General features: G+C 35.9%; 2 protein-coding genes across 13 annotated transcripts in view; one reads left to right on the forward strand and one right to left on the reverse strand.

Moving 5' to 3' along the window:
- Positions 1–110: 110 nt before the first annotated feature.
- Positions 111–13,385, forward strand: LOC109538182 (WD repeat-containing protein 81). Of its 7 annotated transcripts, none has more exons than XM_019905290.2 (31): positions 111–392; positions 697–991; positions 1,051–1,291; positions 1,343–1,559; positions 1,616–1,785; positions 1,845–2,011; positions 2,083–2,266; positions 2,325–2,487; positions 2,544–2,623; positions 2,693–2,859; positions 2,944–3,040; positions 3,100–3,240; positions 3,294–3,514; positions 3,565–3,724; positions 3,790–4,204; positions 4,259–4,467; positions 4,522–4,719; positions 4,805–5,017; positions 5,076–5,227; positions 5,320–5,422; positions 5,526–5,957; positions 6,015–6,190; positions 6,246–6,476; positions 6,531–6,699; positions 6,754–7,032; positions 7,086–7,283; positions 7,349–7,545; positions 7,642–7,842; positions 7,946–8,104; positions 9,381–9,478; positions 12,538–13,385. In XM_019905290.2, the coding sequence occupies exons 1-31, from the start codon at positions 292–294 to the stop codon at positions 12,788–12,790; spliced, it is 6,087 nt and encodes a 2,028-aa protein (XP_019760849.2). In that variant the 5' UTR covers positions 111–291; the 3' UTR covers positions 12,791–13,385. The 7 variants fall into 7 exon arrangements, with proteins under 7 accessions (XP_019760849.2, XP_019760852.2, XP_019760850.2 ...); XM_019905293.2 differs by having other exon boundaries at positions 12,556–13,385; XM_019905291.2 differs by having other exon boundaries at positions 6,757–7,032.
- A 6-nt stretch (positions 13,386–13,391) lies between these two features.
- LOC109538184 (nucleolin) overlaps positions 13,392–22,695 on the reverse strand; it is an 11,439-nt gene continuing 2,135 nt past the window's right edge. For 2 of the 6 annotated variants that reach the window (XM_019905308.2, XM_019905306.2), the window contains exons 2-10: positions 20,220–20,539; positions 19,938–20,144; positions 18,402–18,638; positions 18,002–18,343; positions 14,539–14,800; positions 14,249–14,480; positions 14,018–14,197; positions 13,814–13,948; positions 13,392–13,747 (exon numbers count right to left, since the gene is read on the reverse strand). In XM_019905308.2, coding sequence (XP_019760867.2) covers positions 13,604–13,747; positions 13,814–13,948; positions 14,018–14,197; positions 14,249–14,480; positions 14,539–14,800; positions 18,002–18,343; positions 18,402–18,638; positions 19,938–20,144; positions 20,220–20,532 — 2,052 coding nt within the window. In that variant the 5' untranslated portion in view covers positions 20,533–20,539 and the 3' untranslated portion in view covers positions 13,392–13,603. Of the gene's footprint in view, positions 13,748–13,813; positions 13,949–14,017; positions 14,198–14,248; positions 14,481–14,538; positions 14,801–18,001; positions 18,344–18,401; positions 18,639–19,937; positions 20,145–20,219; positions 20,540–21,272; positions 21,329–22,695 lie in introns of those variants that run through there. The other 4 variants (XM_019905307.2, XM_048663866.1, XM_048663867.1 and 1 more) reach the window with 4 other exon arrangements.

Genomic DNA, 22,695 nt, shown 5'->3' on the forward strand with positions numbered 1-22,695 from the left:
TTCTCATATGAATCAAAGATAAAATGCAGCTTCATAAAACGCAGCTTCTAACACTTTCTCTCTTTAACTTGAGCAGAAGGCAAAAAACACTTTTTCCCGTTGACATTTTAATCAAATACAGCTGTTTGCAAACAGAAGGTTATGTTTATATTTTGCAAACTTTTTCATTGCAATGAAATGATTATTAAAAATAAGTGATAACAATAAACTGTAAATATTTAGTCGTGTTACCTGTGATATTGGAATGGCTGTACAATGCTGAAATAATTTGCAATCGAACGGAAACCAAAAATGGAATTAGTATTTGAAGAATTGGGAATTCCACCCAAGTACCTGAAAAAAACAGTAAATGAGAGTCGATTCATTGCTTTAGTGCATAAACAATGGCTCAAGTAAGCACCGATTATCAATAATTATCACAAACATGTTGACAACTTTAATTATTGCTAGAAATCAATGTTCTCATTAACATCCATGCCTCTCGAAAGTGCATCTTTGGTAGACTTTTAAGGCTTCTATCAAGTACATATTATATGCAAAGTTTGTATGTAGGCCTTCCTAATTAACCTTTGTATCAAACCATCGACTCGCAAATACATAATGAAAACTTTCTCCACAACCAATTAAGCAACATGTACATAAAACTGTTCAAATACCATCCAAACAATGTTTTAATTCTTTTGCTCTTCATCTCAGGTCATTATTCAAAAGCTTTCACTTGAGAGACTTTATAGAAAAGTCGAAACTAGAGTCTTGGAACACAACAGAAGAGCCTGGTTCACCATGGGTCAAGATATTTGTATCTGTTTATAAGAAAAAAAATCTCAAAGTTATCCCATTGCCAAGAATAAGACCGAATGCCACAGGCGAAGATAATCCCTTATTGTTTGCGCAATTAATGCAATATATTTCGCAGACTAACTTTAAGAATCTTTGGAAAAACGCTTTTAAGAAATATGGCGAAAGTACTGAAGCTACTAAAGAAACGCAGGTATTTAATAGTCAGCCCATTATAAGTTGCCGAGCGCCAAATTTATGATGTCTTTCTAGGTCACATTAATAGATTATAATGATGCTCTTAGGGAAATTATTTTGAGGATGTATGGTTGCTTAATAGTTAATACGCTGGACCCCTCTTTAATTATGAACAGCTCAAGAGATTTTGATGTACATTTGAATGTTTTGCCCACATTTTGTGGCGTGGAAACCCTTAACGCTGTATTTCTTCTTCACATTCCATATCTGGAGCATAATTTGTCCAATTGTGTTACTTTTAGTCCTGCTATTTTAGGTAAAACTCTGCTTTGCTACATGTATTTTATTTCAATTGACTATTTTCTAGATAAGTGTTATACAAAACCTCTATTCATTATATACCAATTAATACAGTTGCTGAAGTCGCTTCATGACCGAAGCTTAACTCTGGGTGATATTACTTTACATGATATTTACCTGACTGAAGATCTGTGGCTTTATGTGTTTCCTAAAATTAGTTCAAATATTTATGTTCAAAACCTGCCTAAAACTGAAGTGAAACATTCCACTGTTAGAGATTGTTGGTGAGTATGACCTTTCATGTTCAATGAGCAAACAGTTTTGGTTTTGAATGTTCTAGGAAATTGGGTCATAAGTTTGACTCAAATATTTTGAAATGCGAATTTTGCGGACTGAGAACATACGATAAAGTGCAGGTTTGCAATGAAAGTCTCGAGGAGTTATGCAAACTGTGGATTGATAGGAAGATATCAAATTTTACTTATATTTCAGCTCTAAATAAATATTCCGGTAATGGATAGTCTACTGGGTATCTTTTCGAATTGCTAACATTTTTATTTGCCGAGCAGGAAGAAAATTAGGGGACCCAAATTGTCATTACGTGTTCCCCTGGGTCACAAATTTTGCATCTCGATGTGGCAAAAACTGGCGAGACTTGAAAAAGTCGAAATACCGATTAAACAAAGGAGATCGGCAATTAGATTTAACTTATGATCATTCCCAAACTCAAGTAAAGGTTTTTAATGCAATTTTTAGCTTAATATTTTATTGCATTATCTGGTTTATCTAATATTGTCTTAATCGCAGGTTCCTCATCATGTTTCCGATGTTTTATCTGCTATAACGTATTACGTTTACATGGCTCGCCGCACCCCAAAGTCAGTATTATGTAAAAATGTTAGAACCATTTGGGTGCCAGCGGAGTATCCCAGCTCTATTCAAAGAATGCAGGAATGGACGCCCGATGAATGTATTCCAGAGTTTTTCACAGGTCTTTGGCTTTATAATACAAATCTATTCATGTGCAATCCGAATCGTTTTATTTTAAGATCCTTCGATATTTAGAAGTACACACGAAGATCTAGATGACTTGGAGGTTCCTGCTTGGGCAACAGGCCCGGAAGATTTCATCGAAAGACACAGGGAAGCTCTAGAAAGTAATCATGTTTCTGAACGATTACATTATTGGATTGACCTCACTTTTGGATATAAGTAAATTTCTATACATGTTTTCAACAAATGTTTAGTGTATACGAAAATCGTTTTAGATTATCCGGAAGAGCAGCAATAAAAACCAAAAATGTTTGTTTGCATTTGGCGGATGACCACACTTATTTAACAAAATCGGGTAAGAAAGAACACATCGCAGATTCAGTGTTCAGAGAAGTAAACCGTCCCAAATTCAAAATTGTTTTAGGAATAGTACAACTTTTCTATCATCCTCATCCGCCAAGGGCAGTGCCTGCGCCTTATTGGGGAAAAACGCCACCGAAGGTACAAACTAGTTCGGCTACTAATCAGAGATCTCGAGATCGAAGCAATCCTACCAGCAATATAGCAGAAGCAATTAAAAGTGATGAAGATGTAAGTCTCAATTAAAACTGATGAAGCTGAAGTGCAACGACGCATAAAATTGATGTTTAAATGGCTTAAAAATTGTATTTTTAGGATAATTTAGACTGTGGTGTTGGATCGTCAAACTGGTCGCCACTAGGTCTATCGAAAATGCTTTCCAGAAGCAGATCATCGTTACATGAAGAGCAAGGTAATAGATCGAGCATACAAATTTGCTAATAATAGTAATAAATAAAACTTATTCTTCAGTAGTGAAGCCTAATAGAAGTCCTAGTGCCACACGTAGTGCAAGCGTCGGTCCTAAAAATCCAACTTTTACTTCACATGTAGCAAATAAGTCGAAATCTAGCCAAGTATCAGTTCATGGTGGAACATCTTCCTTAAATACAGGTATAATTTTTTTTAATTTTAAATGGATTTTGTGTGGCTATTAGGCTTTGCAGGTTTAATTTGTCTTCCTAAAGACTATAAACCCGATGGTGCGTTGGAAAGTTTGGAGAAGAAGCACAGTTTTATTTCAAAAACGTTTCATACTGAATGCGCGAAAACTTACAAAATTAATAATGATACAGAACTGCTAGTGGAGAAAGCTGGTACAGACTGTTTAGTGCAAAATGCATTTACCAACTTTATTTATTCGGAGACTTTTGACGAGCGTTATAGAGTAAGTGGCAATTCAATGAACTAATGAAGTTTTAATTTGAAAATATTCAGGTAAAAACCAGAGCAACCAAATCATATACATTTCCAATGGATAACTTCAATTTGGAATATAAACATTCCAAGGATAGCATTTCCAGAAATAGTCTTGAAGTGCCATGTAATTACTCTGAAATTATATCTGCACGAAGAGTGAAAGAGCTACAAGTTCTCGGTAATATATATTTTAATAACTCAATTTAAGCATACTAAAGTCACACTAAACACCGTATTTTTCAGGCTGTTTAATTGTCGAAATTTTCCTCTCCAAGCAAATTCGCGCATTAGGATCGAGTTCATCACCTCAACCATTTTCTGATCGGTTGAAATCATGTCTTACCATCGCTCAAAGTTGCCAAAGCGACATTCCGGCTTGCGTTTCATACATAATAAATTTACTGCTGAGGCCTGAGATCAAAGATCAAACGCAATTCAGTTACCCAAGCGTTACGAATTTCGGGCTTCCGCCACCAAGTGCTCATTTGTTGCTGGAACCACTGCTGCATTGCGTGGTTCCGTTTCCCAAGACATTTTTCTCGTTGTATAAAATTTTGGAAAGCTTGAAGGAGTTTCGAAATGTGGCATTAGAACTGAATGTGCTTTACCATTTTGACTGCGATGGAACCATGTGTGCCGAGTATGAGAATCTTGAACGGTACAAGTCAGTTTAAGTAGTGTTCAACATTATTTTTTATTATTTTCGTTGCAGAACCAAGATTCTTTTGGCCCAAAATATTGCCGAATGTAAGGTAAAAACATGCACCAAGCAGTTGGAAGCTTTATTGGAGACAGTTAACACTAATACCGATGCGGAAACCATTAATATTCTTGTCCCTCACATTCGGGAACTTATCGAAGATCCTCCTACTGCTGTTTTAGCTGCTTGGTATCTATTCGATCCAATTGCCAGGATTTTAGGTAAGTAGTTTGTTGATTTATAGTGATTATTCATGGTTGAGGTGCCAATTTCAGGGCCTAAGAGGTCTGCTGAGCTAATGTTAGAGTCTGTTTTGAAGCTATACGAAAATGAACCTTCGGAAAGCTACATGCCATATAATGGCAAAATTGCCAAGATTTATCATCACAGCTTTCTACTCCGATTGATAGTAAGACTGGGTTTAAAGTGCTTTTTGGATCACTTCGTGACGCCGTTAGTGGAAGCTGTTGGAGGTAAGGGCATTTTTACTGTCTTTTATTATCATTAGTATTAATCAAACCTCTAAGTTATCAAGTTTATAATTTCTGTTTCTTGTAGGCTACAAAGATTATGATAGGTTCGACAGCACTTTGCACACTCACAGTGAAAAGGTCTTAAGGAAAACCTCACATTTGAAATATATGGATGCAGAAAGTCACGAAATATCAATTAGCGACGAATCGAGTCCTTCTAGTAGCGATAGAGCAGCAATAAAGGTGCGTCCGGCGGAGCCGTTTAAGCAGAATAAAGAGGAAGAAATGTTCGAACTGGGTATGGATTAAATCACATTTTCTCCGCTTCCTTTCCCTGAATTTACGGTAATTTTTAGATGAAGACAAAGAGTCCGAGAATCAAATGAAAAGTCTTATAGAGCACTTGGAGCTGAATATTGCGACAGATTTGCCTTTTAACGTATCAAATGCAGAAGAGGCGTTAGACGCCACTTTGATCGAGAACATTCATCAGCTTCAAAGTTTGGAGGTATATTATAATTTCTTTATTGTAGCTAACGGATATTTGCATGTCTGCATTTAACACTTTTTTCACTGGTCAATATTTAAACTGTACTGCAGGAACTGAATCTGAATTTAACTGAAGAGTCTGAAGATGGAGGTTCCAATGTTACCTCTCCCACTATTCCCATTCCAGCCAGTCGGCACAACGTCATGAATATTAGTGAGTTGCTTCCTCTGAGACATTTTTTGATAATTTTGTTTGCTTTGTTTGAGTTCTATTAGCTTTGGAACCGTTTGAATATTCAAATGATCTTGTATTCCAGGCTGTGAAATCGGTAGTAGGAAATCAGAATCGGATAGTCTTTTAGACAAAAAGGCGTTCGCTTCTCATGCCGATTTATATTTGGACTCGCCGAATGCAAGCTCCGATCAACTAAGGCACGCATCTGCAGGTTCATTGTCCGCTTCGGGTTCGAAGCATAAAAGAACCGACACGAAAATTTCAGATATGAGTTCTGATTCAATTATCTGGTTATCCCATAGATTGGGTCCAGTGCTAATGTCCAGATATTTGTCTCGGAATCTACTAAAAATGCTTACCCTGTGCTATGTGGGTAGAGAAAATTTGCTTTTTACCGGCATTACCGAGGAAGCTGACACGAAAAATCGGTCAAGCAACTTAAGTGTAACTTCAAGCAAGGTGGTTGGAGACGATAGTGCCTTTAATGTGCTTGAATGCCTTGCTAGCATAGCCGGTAAGTATGTTGTTATATTTTTGTGGATATTATTGTGATCAAACGGAAATGTTTTAGCTCTATATGGAGAAAAACTAATTTTGTTCCAATATTTTCCCCATATGAGTGAATTAGTGGCGCTATGCAAGCGGAAGTTAACGCAAACTCTAGAGGGAGGCTTAATATCTTGTTTAGCTCTTTTGAAGCATATTATTCCATATTTGAGCGACGCCACTTTAATGGATCAACTACAGGTAATTTTTTGATTTAACAAAACTTTATGGATCTTAAATTTACTTGATCTTTTAGGACATTCTTTCAGGTATATTTTACCCCACGGTTCGATTACTTGGTTCAACTAAATACCTGTATCCAAATGGATACATAGCCCGAAGTGTCCTTGCTCGTAAATATATCGACACTTTGTATGTGTTGTCTATTCGAATCGGTTCAGATATGACCAGGAAATATCTGGCAGTGCCTGCGTTGCAGCGTTTCTTTTATATTTTTGATAAAGTCGCGGCGGCAACTAATGAAAAAGTAAGCAGTGCGTCAAATTTTCAGTTCACCTGCTACATTAACGGCACTTTGCAGACAACTTTCGAGACAGAATCATCTCCAAAAACATCGGCGGAAGCTCAGTCCATATCACGCAGTTCTATTGAGTTTACAATAGGCGGGCGACCGATTTCCGCACCCCATTTGCGATTGAAGGACTCAGAGTCTCTGGACAGTTTGTCTTCAACTCAGGGAGCTTGCATAGGTAAAAAATCGGTTACTAAATTATGTACCCACTCACCAAACACTTTACGCATAGCAGAGGATAACATGCAATACTTGGCAACTGAAGAAATCAGAGAAGTTTTTAACGCAGAGCTGGCCTACGTTACTTACATCCCTTTCTTGAAACACATGGGCGTGAATTCGTTAGATATTACATTGAAAAACCATGAACACATTCGAGAGCTTTGCCAGGAATGGGAGCAAGAAATCGCGAGATCTAAACAAATTGAAGACAAAATGAGCGCAGCAGATCTTGCTGATCTGAAAACAGGGCCAACTTCCAATAGCGTTGCAAGCAATATTAGTGTTATAGGTAAGCGCATTAAATTAAAAAAAAATTGGATAGTTTAAATACTGTTCATGTAGGAAACCGCATTGATATTCAAACTGAAACATCAAACAGTCAAGCAACAACAGATTTATTGAGTTTGGTGAGCAACAGGATGGAAAACAGCACACGGCATTTAAAAGGGAACTGGTTCAGTTACTGGGCGCATGAAACTGGACGTCCCGAAAAAGACACCAGTTTCCATTTTAATCAGATTAAACTTCAGACTTTTGTAGGTAGGTTGACGATGGCGGATTTATTAAGCAACTGTAAATACTCATAGTTTATTTTAATTTTTAAGGGCATAGTAACAGCGTTAAAAGCCTATATATTCTGGACAACGAAAACAGCTTCATGTCCGGTTCGCGGGACAAAACTGTTAAACTCTGGTCTCTAAGAAGTCAAGGGGATGGTACTTCTACTTCTAGCTGCCAATGGACTTATGCAGCCCATAAAAAATCAATTTTATCCCTCACCTTTATTGAAAGCATGAGATTAGTGAGTTCAATTTTGCGAGCTGTATTTATTTAGTTTAATAAACCGAGATTCGTATTCTCATGCACAGGATTTATTGTTAAAACTTTTAATTCTTAGGTTGCTTCTTGTGATAGCGTCGTCCACCTATGGGATCCTTTTATGGGCGCTGTGGTGGGTCAACTGGAATCTCCAAAGTTCTCCCCTGTTAATGTAGTGAAAAGTATGCCGTCCCCTTCTAGCCTAATTTTTTCAGCCACTACAGAGGGAACCATTAAAGTGATTGATGGAAGATTAGCCAATTACGTTTACGATTTAAAGGTAATCATGTTTTTTTCTATAAACAATTTGCATGCTTGGGTGCATTTTATTTTAATTAACCGAATAAATTATTGAAATGTGAAAATTTCGGAAATAATTTCAGATAACTGTGAATCCTTCGGGATTGATTCGTTGCCTTGCTATTGGACCGTCTGGAAGTTGGGTAGCTGCGGGACAGTCATCTGGAAGCATTACAGTGTTGGATACCAGAACCGGATTAGTTATATCGAGCTGGAGAGCTCATGAAGGAGAAGTTTTACAAGTAAGTAACTAATTTGCACAGAAATGTGTTTTAGCCTTCCTGCCCAGTAACTTTCTATTGTTTGAAACCGCTCAAATCTTCGCAGTTTTTTCACCTTTCATCAGCTGGGAACTTGCCTATCGTTCTTTTAGTCAAAGCTTTGCCTCCAATGTTGTACAGCTTGGAATTATCTTAAAAGTTTCCGCATTCTAATAAAATCGGCCACTAAAGCTTCCAATAAACGATGACCGAATAAGGCGATTACTGAATTTTGTTGAACAAAGTAAAATCTCTGATTTCTTCGTCGTCTGTAGTGTTTCTTTAATTATCCAGTTCTTACATTCTTTATTTTGATTCTTTAGAAATTTGTTTATGTATATTGAATATCTTTCGATTCTCATTTTAGTAACTGAAGTATTTTCTCCTCTTCGTCCAGGTTTTGCCCTTATTTTATTACAGTTGGCATTCAGGGCTATAGTTATTATATATATCTTTCAATTTTTTGTCTTTCAGTTTCAAGTACGTTCAGGCATGTCTACTGATTTATTTAGGGATTTAGTAAATGTTCTTTTATTATCTGCACAGTTCGCTCCAAGTAAAAAATACTAACAAATGGCTACATGAAAACAAAAACTTCCATTCCCCACCGTTTAGTTGCTGTGGTAAATTGATGAATATCAAATCACATTAGCCTTTTAAAGATTTAATACTAAGTTTTCTAACAACGCTTAAAAAATGCCTGATGATGTTTAAAAATGATCAAAGTTTCTCATAGAAAAACGCTTGGAAAAACCTGGAAGTGTATACATATTTATCTTCAAAAACAATATTTGATGATTGCTTGTTTTTTTATTAATTCTCCATTTCTCTAATCCTAAAATTTGTTCCAGAAGCGTTATTTGCCACTCTATTTAGCTCAAAGCTTCAATTTTTCTTCTTTAGCTGCTATTCTCATTTTTCCGTTCATCAGCTTGAAACTTGTTCTTCTTTCTCTTCTTCACTGCTTTAGCACGTTTTAATATAATTTTCTTTTACATTTGTTGTTAATCGAAAGCCTTTTTTAAGTATCACGCATTTTCCAAACAATAACAATAATGAATTTAATAATTTTTTTGATAGTTGAACTCTTGATGAAGGAATTGGTAGCAAAAATTACTTTCGAATAAAAACTTATTCTTGACTAATGTTTTTCTAATATTTTTTATGTAGCCGGCAATGCAAAACTCGTTGCTTCCATTAAAAAATGTTAAGAAAAGCATCTGTTTAATCTGAGTATGAAACGCATTCATTTTTACAGATTGTTGCAGTGACTGATGAGATTTTAGTCTCCAGCAGTTTGGATCAAAATATCAGCGTATGGAGTGTTAGTGATGGACGTTTCAAGCACCACATGAGGTAAGTTTTACCGTTTATCGAAATATGCTTTAAAAAATTGTAATTTTGTAGTTTAGTTACTCAACGGTTTCAGTGGGTTACTTTGTATATTAACTGCAACGAACAATATTCTTAGTGGACGTTTTCCTGTCACTTTTCCACAGTTAATCTTTACAAAATTCACACAAGAAAGAGGAAAATCAAAGACGCGCGTGGGATTTTGTGAAAATTAACTGGAAACATTTCAGAAAAACGCATTTGAACAAGGAACATTACTAAGAACAAGTGTTCGCAATGACATAATCTACAACGTGAGCAGGCCGTGAGTAATTAAAATAGAAAATTAACAACCGGTCGCTAAATAGAGCGATTTGTCTGCATCTAACGTGTATTAGTTATAGCTGGTCACTTTTGGAGCTGGGTAACTTCTGATTGCTTTAAGCGATTTTATTGGTGTTTGAAGTGTTATCTAGCACGATTCTAAGGCATAATCGAAAAATTTATGTCTCAAAAGGATTTTTTCGCCTATTTCTTTTATTTACAGGGTAGTCTCAAAAAATCAACTTTGCAGTTTTGCAGGGATAATATTTTTTTGACTGATTTATAAAATCTAGACTTTATGTTGAAGCTAAAATTTCATAGACGACTTAGGACGGAAATTCTATGCACAGTAATGAGTTTGGAAGTAATAGCCGAATAGTTGATTAAACAACCGGTATATTGTTAAACAATCGGATATTTATAGTCGATATACCAAGGCTTATAGTTAGGCGGAGAATGTTCTCGAACATTACAATAATACCAGTCCCAACCTAAAATGTTCTAGAATACTGGCTCGGAAACGATTGTGTCGGTCGAACAGGCCTTCATTTCTTCACTTCTTCCGTGTTATCGGTTTGTAGACGTCCAGGGGAGTACGGATGTGTCGTTCAAAGAAAACTTGGGTTGGCGATTTGTCTTGAAGTTCATGGTGTGGTGTGTAGTTGTACGCTGCCACAACTGTCGAGGCTGCCAGATGAGTCATCGAGAGCCTTCTTGACTGTCTGTACCACCATTTGGGGACAAAGTCAACTAGCCTCCCCGCGGTGCGCCCCGGGCAACGTGATCCCATGCAAGCCTGGCGTCTTCGAACGAGCGTGGGGAGCGGCAAACTGGTTGACAAGCCTGAAGAGGCTGCGGTAGCGGATTGAGTCAGGAGAGCTGTCATCCACATCCGCAATAACTAGTTCTAGGAACTAGTTCACAATTCACCAAACAGTCACTAATTGTTCCCAAATAATCGCGAAATAAATCGGTTAGTCAAATGGGACTTATCCTTAAATTCGGGAACCCCCTGGCACTCGCTTAATAAAGTTTTTCTATAGCCAATCTTGGTCTGGCTAGACAAGAAAAATATCCGCAGACTAAACGGCTAAAATCTAAATTCTAAATCAAAATTGTCTAGACTTAAAAGTTGGAATCTGCCGGGTTCTGTCCACTCAAAGTACACTGAAGCGCGCCCCAGAAACACAACCTGATTCTTCAGATTGTAATCTGGAGAAAAAAACGGGACTCACTTACTCTCGCGACCATGCGCAGGCTTATTTATCCCAGCAAAAGAGGGTTCCTGTAATATAGGATTCCTCTGCACGATACGCGCTTTTTTATCAGCAGAACGAGGTTTCCCTATACAATACGTGCGTTCCCGCTGTGCACCCATTTTCTTTTTATCAGCAGAATGTGGTTCCCTTATACGATACGCGCGCTCCCGCTGTGCACCCAGTTTTTTTATCAGCAGAATGTGGTTCCCCTGTAACTGGCGTTTCCTTGCACGACAACGTCTTCCAGGGCTTTGATCCTGGCCTGGCCCGCGCTCATTTCTTGTTGGCTGGCGACAATTTTTAAGTACCTCACTTGGAGCAGAAGCAGTGTACAAGTTTAGGTCTCAGCCTATGCTTTGATTTCGCTTCCATCTGCGTTGCAGACCTTGAACGTGCGCTTGTTGAGAGCCGAGGAGCCGATCTGCTTGTGCGTGTTCTCGCTAATCATCGACATGTCCGCCCCTATGTCCGCTTGCATGTTGACCCGGAAGCCGTTGATGTTGACATCGACGAATTTGCCTTTCCTCTTGGTTCCAATGTGAACGTCCATGATCCTCACATAGGTCTTCTTCTTAGACCTGCAGACTTGAGCCAGGTGTCTCATTTTTCCGCAATTGTAACATCATTCGCTGTCGATGTTCGGATAATCCTTGTTGGCGTGCGGGTCGCGTCCACATCGATTGCATGGCGATCTTGATCCATGGATCTTTTTCCCTTTATCATGCTTCCTTCCTTTCGAGTAAGACTTGCCTTTCTACGGCCTGACGGCGTTGATGTCGAGTTTAGTCTTCAGGCTACTTCCGATGGTGGTGTTCTGCTGCATATCTCGGCTCATCTTGGTGAGGTTGACAGTTTCGTTGTCGCTAAACTTAATCTCCGTTGGCAACTGGGTGAAATACGGTCGCAAAGCTGTATTGAAGCCATTTGAAGTTCTAAGGTTTATCTATACGCCTTTAGTGTTGAATATGGAAAATCTTGTTTCGTGCAACTGGAGGCATGTCAAAGTTTTACAAACTTTGCAATGTTTTATTTGCCACTCTGAAACTGTATCTAAAGTATTCGATTTTCGCAAGCAGAAAAAGTTCGGCTCTAGATAACAATTTAAACATAAATCAAATCACTAGCAGAAGTCAGAAATTTTCCAGCTCCAAAGTTATAGCAAATATGGCTGTGTAACTCCCATTTTGTTGGCCAGTTTAGTTATAACCACCCCCAACTGTTTTCCAATATTTTGAATGCATCCCAGACTAAAGGATGAGGCGGAAAACCCAATATTCAATCCTTTTAGTGAATTGATAGTCAGCACGCATTAACACATAACTTTATATTTTTATCAAACAATCAGATTAATGTAAATGCATAAATCATATCGATATTGTTCCATTGGTACTTTTCCTTTTACTAAGTAAACCCGATTTCTTCCTCATTGGCTGATGGTCTGTTTTACGCACATTTTCTTCATCCCATTCGCACGTTCAACTATCTGAGTCCGTTTTCTAGTACCGTTTGCGTTCCTAGGGGAGCAACGGAACCAGCACATTGCTTATGTGCCTATGAACAAACTGAACTGATCAGCGCTACGACAGCAAACCGCGTCGGAGTGCATACGGAAATTTCCTTCGATTCTTCTTACAGCAGTACAAAGTTACGAGGTGATACTTTTAAGGGCTTATTAACGGCCATGGCAGTTTTACCATTGAACCGATTGCTACTACTTGGAGCTGATAATGGTCAGATTAGTTTGCTTTGCTAGGTAATTTAGATGGTTTGTTTGATTTTGTTGGCTCAATTCCAAACAGAACTGTATCACTTCTTTGCAAGGATTTGCGTTACGTGAGTATGTAAGGTTTTGTGGTTTTCTTTGCAATCTCGTTCCAAAATTCTTCATTCCCATCTGGATGCAATTGGTTTTGCTGTGAAAAGTTTATTACGAAATTGTGTAATTAATAGTGATTATTTTGTGATTTCATAGCTTTCGGTATTTTACACATTACGCCTACTAGTAGTATTGTATGCGTAGTTGAAATTTGCATTAATGGAAAACATGTATATGATTTCGGCAAGGTATTTTTTTTCAAACATATTATTATTTGTAAGATAACATGCTTGTTTTTGTTCATCATTCACAGTATTATACAGGGCCAGTAAATAGTATTTTTAAATTGTCAGTAGCCACGTTTTATTCAGGATTGTCATCAACTGGGCAGAATTTCGTGACGATGAACTTTTACTCAGCTATTAATCATATCATTGTTTTTTTTTAAATTAGGGTCTTTTCAGTTGTTAACTTTGCGATACTTGAAAACCTCTTTATATTTTATTATGCATCAATAAAGATATGAAACAAGCCACAGTGTTTTTGTACTTGAAAATAATGTAATAAATATAAATAAATAAATACATAAGTAAACACTTCCACCTTGTCTCAATGACCTAAAGTATGGCGCCGCTCTAAAATGTTCTTAATAAACATGGTTTAAGGTTGCTGGACTCAACAGGTACACTTCAGGTATAATTCAAGTTTAGGATGATTAATTTAATATAGTGATTTTGCCAGTTGCTAAATCTACGGCCTGGATTGTGGTGGAGGCTTGAGCATTGATCTAGTCACAGCTCCAAGTTTTTGCGTCACTATTGACGCTATCTGTGGACTTCTCTTCCACATAAATTCCGTGGTTTTGTCATGATTATCTGGCGTATCGATTCGCACCTTAAAAAACGTATTATAAGTATGGCAATTTTGCATGTTTTTGTGGTATTTAATAGATTTGTATACCTGTTTAGGCTGTAACACCCTGATTGATTGTAATGAAGCTGCACCGCCATGCACCAATTTCAGGTTTAGTCTTCCGAACATATCTGCAGTTGTGGCTGTTGCGCTCCTCAATTCTCTTTTTCCACTTCTTCCCACCTGAATTTTTCAATAGAATCGCGATTTTAAAGTTTACGATTAAAAATAGATTGCTTTGGAATTACTCACTTCTCTTTCCACTCTTAATGTTAAAGGTCCCATTACGAAGTTGCTTTTTACGGTAGTAAATTTGGGAGTCATGTTAACAGTCACATCACCATCTCGCTTCAAAGTGCTCAACCCGAAAAGAGTGGCCTTTGCTTTCTGCTTGTTTTTGGCTGAGGTTTGTTTGACTTTGTTTCCCGTTTTCTATAAGAATTATTTAATTTTTTTTTGTGATTTTTGAGTGTTTTTACTCACCGTTATTGTTGCCTTCTTCTTGTTTGTTGTTGTCTTCTTTGGAACGTTGCTGGTAGCGGGTTTTCTCTTGTTATTCTGCCTGACTGGAGCGGCGCGATTTTGATTGAAACTTTGCTTTTGGTCCTCAAAGTCATTAGAACTCCCCGTTTTGGATATTAGAACAAACTCCGGTTCTTCGGAGTCTCTTGACTGGCGGGAAGTACGCTGAGCCCCATATTTGCCACCAACTAGCCTAGAATATCGCAATCTATGAATTTGCCATGCAATTTTATCAAAACCCTGAATACTACCTTGCTATTTCCAGTTCTCCCATTTTGTTTGTTTTTTCAGTCATTAGATTGGGCGCATCTTTTCCGGCAGTTCTTTTCTTATTTTTCGTGTTCTTGGTTTTGTTTTTCATGTTGTTTCTCTGAGATGCAGTCAAAAGTTTGACTCGCACGGGATCGTATTGTTTCCCCAACATTCTGTTTATTCGTGTCAGTACAGCATCAACAAATCTGTTGTACTTTGATATGTAAATTTGAGGCATCTTCGGCTGGTTCTTTAAAGCACCTAAACCACGTGAAATTATTTTTATTTTTTTTAAACCAGTTTTCTATTGAAGGATTCAGTTAATTAATCATTTAATAGAAACTTTAGTTTTAAGAATTAAGTGATTAATTCCATATCTTGCTACTATTTTTAAAACTACTCAAAGTGTGATGCAGAGGAGTATGGAAAAATTTGAGCAGCACTCATAGTAATAAAGTGAAAACACTTTTAGCGCGGTCGTTGACCCTAATCACCTATCAAATAGAATATTCCGTTATCAGAATCGAGTTTTGTTTGCAAATTGCGGTAGACACGTTCTGTTAAACGTAGATTTTTATTATTTAATTTTGGAAAGTATCTGATTATTCTAAATAGTATATTATAACAAATCAACCAATTTCAAGCAAAAAAAATAAATTAAAGTAAATACGTTCATATAAGTACACAAATAATGTAATGTTTTTTGGTTGCTATACTAATTTAACACAATATGTGTTTTACAACAGAGTATTTTTAATTGAGTGTGTACATGTTTAACAAGGTAGATATAATTAGTCATAAAAGGCGTTAAATTGTTGTGTTACACGATTAAACGCGCCGTATCACATTCATGTATACCAGACACGCGTGGTTATTAATCATAAAGTATCAGCATTTTTTGATACTAATTGAAATCACGTTTTGTTTAGATTTTATATTGTTTGGAAAATTTAAGTGAGTAGTAACTGTAAGATATTTAACGTTAAATAGCATCAAACCGGACCTTTGTAGAACGTTCGAAGCGGAACCATGTCTCGATTTGAGAATGTTTAATGTGGGTCAGCAGGTGACCTTGTTCTTCAGAAAGTTACAAATTTCTTATTCAACTGGTGGCTCTCCAAGGGTCATTGATTTATTGAAGAATATTCACTCAAACTGTGAAAATGCATTAATTTACGTTTTATTTCCTCTGATTTATTAGTCACTATTTACTTAGTTTGCTTATAATAATGTTTACTTGTACTTTATGCCTTCTTAAGCGAAAACATTTTATTTAACTGAAATAGACGAGACAAAAAAAATCCCCAACCTATTAGGAAACAATTATTTTTTTACATGTTATGATTACTTTTTCTTTTCAATAGAAGAGTTAATCACGCATTTCTCGAAAATGAAAAGTAATCCGTAGGTCACGGACGACTTTCTCCCATCAGGCAATCGTGACCGACAAATTTGTTTAACAAATTGTATGTAAAAACGATGACGATTACTTTGAAGATTCTCCTCGATTTCTCCGCGATTAGATTTGAGCCACTTTCCATCTAATAAGCGTATAAAATTAGAATTTTTCCCATACTTCTCATGCATATGTCTCGCTATTTAACTGAAATCCATTATTCATTAGTGTGGGCTCTTAAAACTATGTTAGTGTAATAAAACAAATTATACTCATTCCGTTAATCCCCGATCCAAAAAGACCGCCATGCCCAAATCTTCTGCCCAAAATTCATATTCTTCTACGTTCAATGTTCCAGATTAATTAAGTCATAGTCTTTGTCATTATCTTCTTTGTCATGCTGTTATATTGTCTACTTATAGTCTAAGCCCAATAAAAGCTCACAATCACTGTTTTTAATTTCTACGGTTTTGCCTCTAGCTAACTGTAACACGCACCTATTTAACTATACGTACATAATTAAACTAATTAAATCGATTTTTTATCCGTGTAGAAGATTTAATTTCACCTGCAGGTGTTATATGTATTATAACGGTTTCTAACTAAAAATTTCAACTGATTTGATAATTTTTTCTTGAATTACAAGTTTCGCAAAAATAATTGTATTTTTGAAAAAAACAATTTATTTGAAATTATCGTTTTATTACATTTGAGAATGCAAATTTTATTTATAATGAATTTTATTTCAGCATTAACTTTTTAGTTTCATGTTTTGCACTAATTTTTACTGCATATTAGATTAAATCATTAGAATCTGAAAATGTTGAAAAATATTTATCATTTAAAAATATATTACATCCGCAAAAGTTTTTGCTACATATTTTATTGAGATTCAGAGCTCTCAATTTATTCTTGCCACTAGTTTTAAACTAATTCTAGCTATTAATTATCGAAAATCACTTACCTAGAATTTGCAGTTTCCGAATTCTTCTTTAGATTCTTGATATTGTTTACGTGTATGCAATTGTTAAGGATCAAAATGCGTGTTAACAGCATGAAAAAAGTGTTGAAGAAATGCATGCAAAAAGTTGAAAGTGAAAGGAAAATATTTTGTTAGTGCATTACGCTAAGTAGATGTCACACTTAATGGAAACCAAACATGTAAAAGTGGCATGGACATGAAAGAAAAATAATTTTGAAAAGTTGAGTTTCCATCCAGTCAATTATTTACCTAAATCTTTTGGAGTCAGGGAAGTCGATATTTTCATGAAGAAAATAATAAAACACCAATTTTGCTTATTTAATAAATCGTATATTTACTCTTATGAATTTTGCGTGAGGTAACAGCTCTAAAAATTATTACACATTATTCTTTGGGAATGTTCTTGTAAGAAATCAAATTTTACGTCACTAGGTATGTGACATTTACCTAGGATAATGCATTTTAATAAAATAAATAAATAAATAAATAAATAACTAAAGAAGAAAATAAATTAATTTAGTCTGCTCTTAATGAGTCTGCTAAACTACTTGCCACTACAAGAATATCTAATTTTACATGGAAACCTTAATATTTACATAAACTGAAACATGCAAATGAGCCTTTTATTGTAAACGTTACATTTCAATCAAGATTTTTTTACAAAATATTTAGGTTTCCAAATATAGCAATTCACATTTGGAAGCTTTACGTATAAAGATTCCATTAAAGCTGCAGTCACATTTGTACACAATTATGAGCATTCTAAACATTTATACAAACGTAGCAAAAGATTGGAAAATGACTTTTTTGCAACAGATAACTTGAATATAAAAATGAACGACATCTCAGCAGTGATACTAAAGCTTTCATCATCGAAATTGAGTGAACGCTAACATTTTATTCGGCAATAGAATTTTAAGTCCAAATCACCAATAATTAACATTTAATAAAGTTTATCTAATTTTTTTTGGGTCGGTTTTAGTTTTAGTTTCACTTTCTAGATGTTCCCCACCGTGATGTTTTCCCACGCGCGATTTAGACCCGTAATGTTTTCCCTTTTTATGTTTCTTCCCCTTTGACTCACGTGCTTTCCTGGCGTCGATTACATCTGCTAAACCTGAGTCATCGTCGTCATCATCATCATCATCGTCGTCATCGTCATCGTCGTCATCGTCAGTATCGTCATCGTCGTCATCATCGTCGTCATCATCGCCGATCACACTTCCAATTCCATCGTCGTCATCATCATCATCATCGTCGTCGTCATCTTCTTCTTCATCATCAGCTGTATTATCAAAGGCTGGAACCGGCTGTACTATTATGGGTTCTTGAACAGAATTTTGGGCAACAATTTCATCATCCACGGGGTCTTTTTCGATCAGAGATCCAGGAAGTGAGTCATCTTCTTGGGCGGTTTCCGTACCTGCTTATAAAAATTAGTTTCACATTAAAGCTTTAAATTTATATCGGTTTCGATGTATTACCAGTTTCATTGTCTCCGTCCACTTCTTCGGCAGCATTTAATTGTTCTTCGGGTGTTTCTTCTTCGATGACGTTTTCTGCTGATAAAGGACTAGCACTGGATGCTGCAGATGCTGCGGCATTTTGGGCTGATGCCAATTGAGCGGTGTTTGTAATAACGGCTGACGATGGAGCTGGTTCGTCTTCTTCGTCGTCATCATCATCGTCATCATCATCATCATCGTCGTCGTCGTCGTCTCCTAAAAAGTTTACTCCAATATTTTCATAACTTGAAAAAGCGTTCCTGTTTCCTCGGCAAAATGAGGGATATTTGAAAAATAACGAAACATGGAATAGATGTATTATATATACAGAATACTAGTTATTTTGTGTGTATGTCTGGCATTTGTATAATAATCTGACTGGAACGGGTAAAAAGTTATGTGTTGCTGTGCAATTGCTTCAGCAGTAAATACTTTCTGGGTCCACACTCAAAAGTGGTTTATCAATTAAGTCTAATGTGTCGAAAAAGTGCTGTAAGATCCACTTTTCGGGACCTGATAACCCGAAAACTGGTGGTCGGAGAGGTTTCGACCAAGTAGACATTTTTTGAGCAACTTAGATGGGGAACACATGAAATTAGGCGAAACGCCAGTATATCAGATGACAAAAAACTTACCACCTACTGAACGCATTCCTAACCCAAGCTGTACGCCACTATGTAAATGTGATTGTTAAATATCCCCAAAAAAGAAAAAATACACCCTGTATATCGAAAACTATGTATTTGCCGACTCCAATGGTTATACGAAAAACTTCAAATTTAGGCTGAACTTTTTCTACGGTACTTTTAACTGTAGTTTTATCTTTGACTTAACCATTTAACGTAGTACAGCAAAAAAATAATTTTCACAGCTCGAAATATTTAAGACGGTAAAATGTCGACACACAGTGAACCAACATTAACTTGGAATCTATTAAATTAATGAATCTTATACGGTTCGGTGCAGTGCAATCTTATGCAGATTGTGGGCAATGATGAGATTATATAAAGTGTTTTTCTTGTAATGAAACCAACCAAAACCTTGATTTAAAGTAAAATGCCGAGCAAATTTTAGAAATTATTTGGGTCGGAGTATTGTTTCTGATGTTAGATTAATCTGTTCTTGAGAACTACGCTTTTCAGTGACGAAATAGAGTGGAATGAATCTTTCATCTTTTGTCTTCATGTTCTAATTGAGAAAAAAGTTCGTCATATACATAAAAATAGAGCGGTCGCATGCAATCTGGTTCATATGATTGATGAGTACCTGAAAAAAAGTGTGAAATGACCAGCAAGAAACGGGAGCGAACCAAAAAGAAAGATTGGAAAGGAAAGAACACCATAAACCAAGAAGGAAATCATTTATTTTTATAAATATTGTAACTAATCAATACTTTGTACATCAATACTATCGGAATATTAATAATTAACGAATTTGGTAAGAACATCATCAAATATTTGATCATTGATACATTTTAATACATTCGTTCGTGTCTCTTGGAAGAGTTCTACGTACCTCCTCCTAAGATATCATCTAAGAATCCCCCAAGGAAATCGCCGTCGTCTTCATCATCATCAGCTTCATCTGCTGCAGTGTCGTCATCATTGTCGTCCTCATCGTCATCGCCTAGAATGTCATCGTCATCGTCATCGTCGTCATCATCATCATCAGATGATTGTCTGCCTGATTCGGCTTGTGTTTTCTTCGAATGAATAGCGTGACCTGTAACACAGATTGCTACTTATCAAACCATTCCTCGAACAGTTCATTCCTTCGAATGAAACTTCGCGTATATACCTGAATGGGGTTTTTCACATGAGTGACATTCATCTTTTTCCGTAGTTTCTTCCTTCATTGGTGCAGCTTCTGTCGCTTTATGCCCTTCAGGTTTGGAGGTTTCTACTTCAGTCTTAACTTCGACTGAAGTAACAACTTCAGTATCGGTTTTAAATACTCCGGGAGTGGCTTCTTGCTTCTCTCCTTTCCGCTCCGTCTCGGTTGGCTTACTGTCCACACTATGGTCGTCGACATGTTTGTCCAAAGAAACGGGGTTCGCTTGGCAGGATAAGGCAAGGCAGCAAAGCGCGGCTGTTAGTAGATAAAGCTTCATTTTGGGTCTGAAAGTTATAAATAGAGTTGAAATTGTGACAAAAATTGGAAAGAGTTGCTGTTGAAGCAAAGTGCAGAGGAAACAATGATTATCGCGGACTTTTTCGTTAGTGAAAAATAATTAGTGTCGTGTTGCTTCTATGCGATGCTCTTATGGCTCTTTGACTCAGTTGGGTCTAATGTATTAAAAACATTGTCAGATTATTAATACTCAATCCATTAATGAGCTGAAAAATCAAATTAAATTACAGTACAGTTGGAAGCTGTTCAGGGCTATTTACTATTTCTGCACTTAGTTCGTCACTTTTTGAATTTCACGGTTCACAGTTTAATGGAAAAGTGGAACAAAACTTCCACTAAACACTACCTGCAAAGTCAATGGTCAAGTGCATTCAACTGTTTAAATTACTTAAACAGATTATTATAATTATGGGCTTGTTTATAGACATGTTGTGCTGGAATACAGTTAGACTAACAGATTGCGAATCAGGGGCATACGGTAACAGTATTAGTCAATATTATGGAAATGGTTAGAAAAAGTTAAAGTGTTTTAAGCTCATCATGGAATGAAGCATTGGAATTGATTAAATCAACCCACTTGAATATGCTTTGGTGCGCCCGGATAATAAATCTTCGTTGCTGATGAGGAACTTGATGAAACTTTTTTTGGAAGAATGCAATTTCAGTAATTTATCTCTGATGAACAAAAAAAATTAGTGTACGAAAAACCAAATGCTTTACCTATGAGAAAAGAACACAAATTACCCAAAGCGCTAAACTAATTAATAATGGCCAGCCTTATTAAGTTCACGCTTATTTATAGCAGTTAATATCAGGCCAAAATCGCGAATCTGATTAAGTCGGAAGTTAATTATTAGAATGTAAGACATATATGGTTAAGGTTCCTACAAGGTACCCGGTAGTACTTTGATTGGTCAATGAATCACGACCTTGTATTACTAGACGAAATGTGACTGTTACTAATGTAATTAATTAAACTAATTAATCGTGATTTTAATTTTATATGCTACTAAGCGATTGGGCTCGTTTGGTTCAAGGGCCCATGATGATTATTATTTATTACAATCTATCGCCGAGAAATATAGAAAATATCTTAAAAGGTATTTACATAGTGGCTGATGTGTAAAATATGTAAAACTAATTAACAGTTGCGTTAAATTAAATACTCTGTTTCCTGTCGGTTTGTTGGTGAGGTCTGGACGTAAGTTCTTACCTAATATTTTCGTTAGGGGCAAGGTTAGTCTTCAAGAATAATTTGTGCAATAAGTGTTTGAATTATAACCAGGAAACCTTAGGTAAGTTACATTAGTTTTACATAGCATAACATTATTAAACAATAACAAACTCATTTTTAACTCATAAATCCAACGGTTTTATAAATATTCTTATAAATTGACTGTACTGTTTTTTTATGTATTTCTTTCATCGCACTTTTATTTGTAAGTTTAATAAAAATAAAATTCGGATTGATTTTTTAAAACGCAAATTGCATTTTTCAAAAAGCATAATTTTGCCTTAATGTGCATTGGAAAATCGTAAATAAAATTGAACTTGCGTTATTTTAATTAATCTCAGGAAGTTGTTATGGAAAGTATTGTGTTATTGTTGAATTGGAATAACAATTATTTAGGGTCCCCAAACCTTTTTTAAATCTAATAATATAAAATTTACAAATACTTACTACAAACTTTTAAGTTTACCAACGAATGACAAAATCGAAAGGTAAAAATCCTCATTGAAACTCACAAAACCCCCCATTAAGGTATTAATTAGTATACTAAAAAACTATGTGTGTTTACTCTATTACCGTGTTTATTCTATTATTCTGTCTATTGGTTTAAATATCTCTGTTCATTTCCATTGTGTTCAGTGTGATTTAGTTTCATATACTTTTATGTTACCATCTGTTAAGTTAAAAACTGTAAAAACAACACAAATTTTTCAGAAAAAAGTCTCCAAATGAGCACAATGGCAGAATTTTATTAAAAGTTATTAGAAGTTATTAAAAGTGTGTGTGACTTCGAACCTTTTATGTAATTTTTGTGCTTAATGTCTTTTTTTATATCTTCTACTGTTGAAAGTTGTTTTTATATCTTCTACTGTTGAAAGTTAATGAAAAAAGTTAAGCTGCATTTCTAGCTTA

Source organism: Dendroctonus ponderosae, unplaced genomic scaffold (genome assembly GCF_020466585.1).
Source record: "Dendroctonus ponderosae isolate FM_Combo_2020 unplaced genomic scaffold, Dpon_F_20191213v2 Dpon_F_20191213_2, whole genome shotgun sequence".
NCBI lineage: Eukaryota > Metazoa > Arthropoda > Insecta > Coleoptera > Curculionidae > Dendroctonus > Dendroctonus ponderosae.

Excerpts from the sequence above, each read along its gene's own strand:
- LOC109538182 (XM_019905290.2), top strand. The coding sequence starts at position 292 with ATGGAATTAGTATTTGAAGAATTGGGAATTCCACCCAAGTACCTGAAA. Across the intron at positions 992-1,050 it reads AAGCTACTAAAGAAACGCAG|GTCACATTAATAGATTATAA; the intron begins GTATTTAATAGT and ends ATGTCTTTCTAG. Across the intron at positions 3,515-3,564 it reads CTTTTGACGAGCGTTATAGA|GTAAAAACCAGAGCAACCAA; the intron begins GTAAGTGGCAAT and ends GAAAATATTCAG.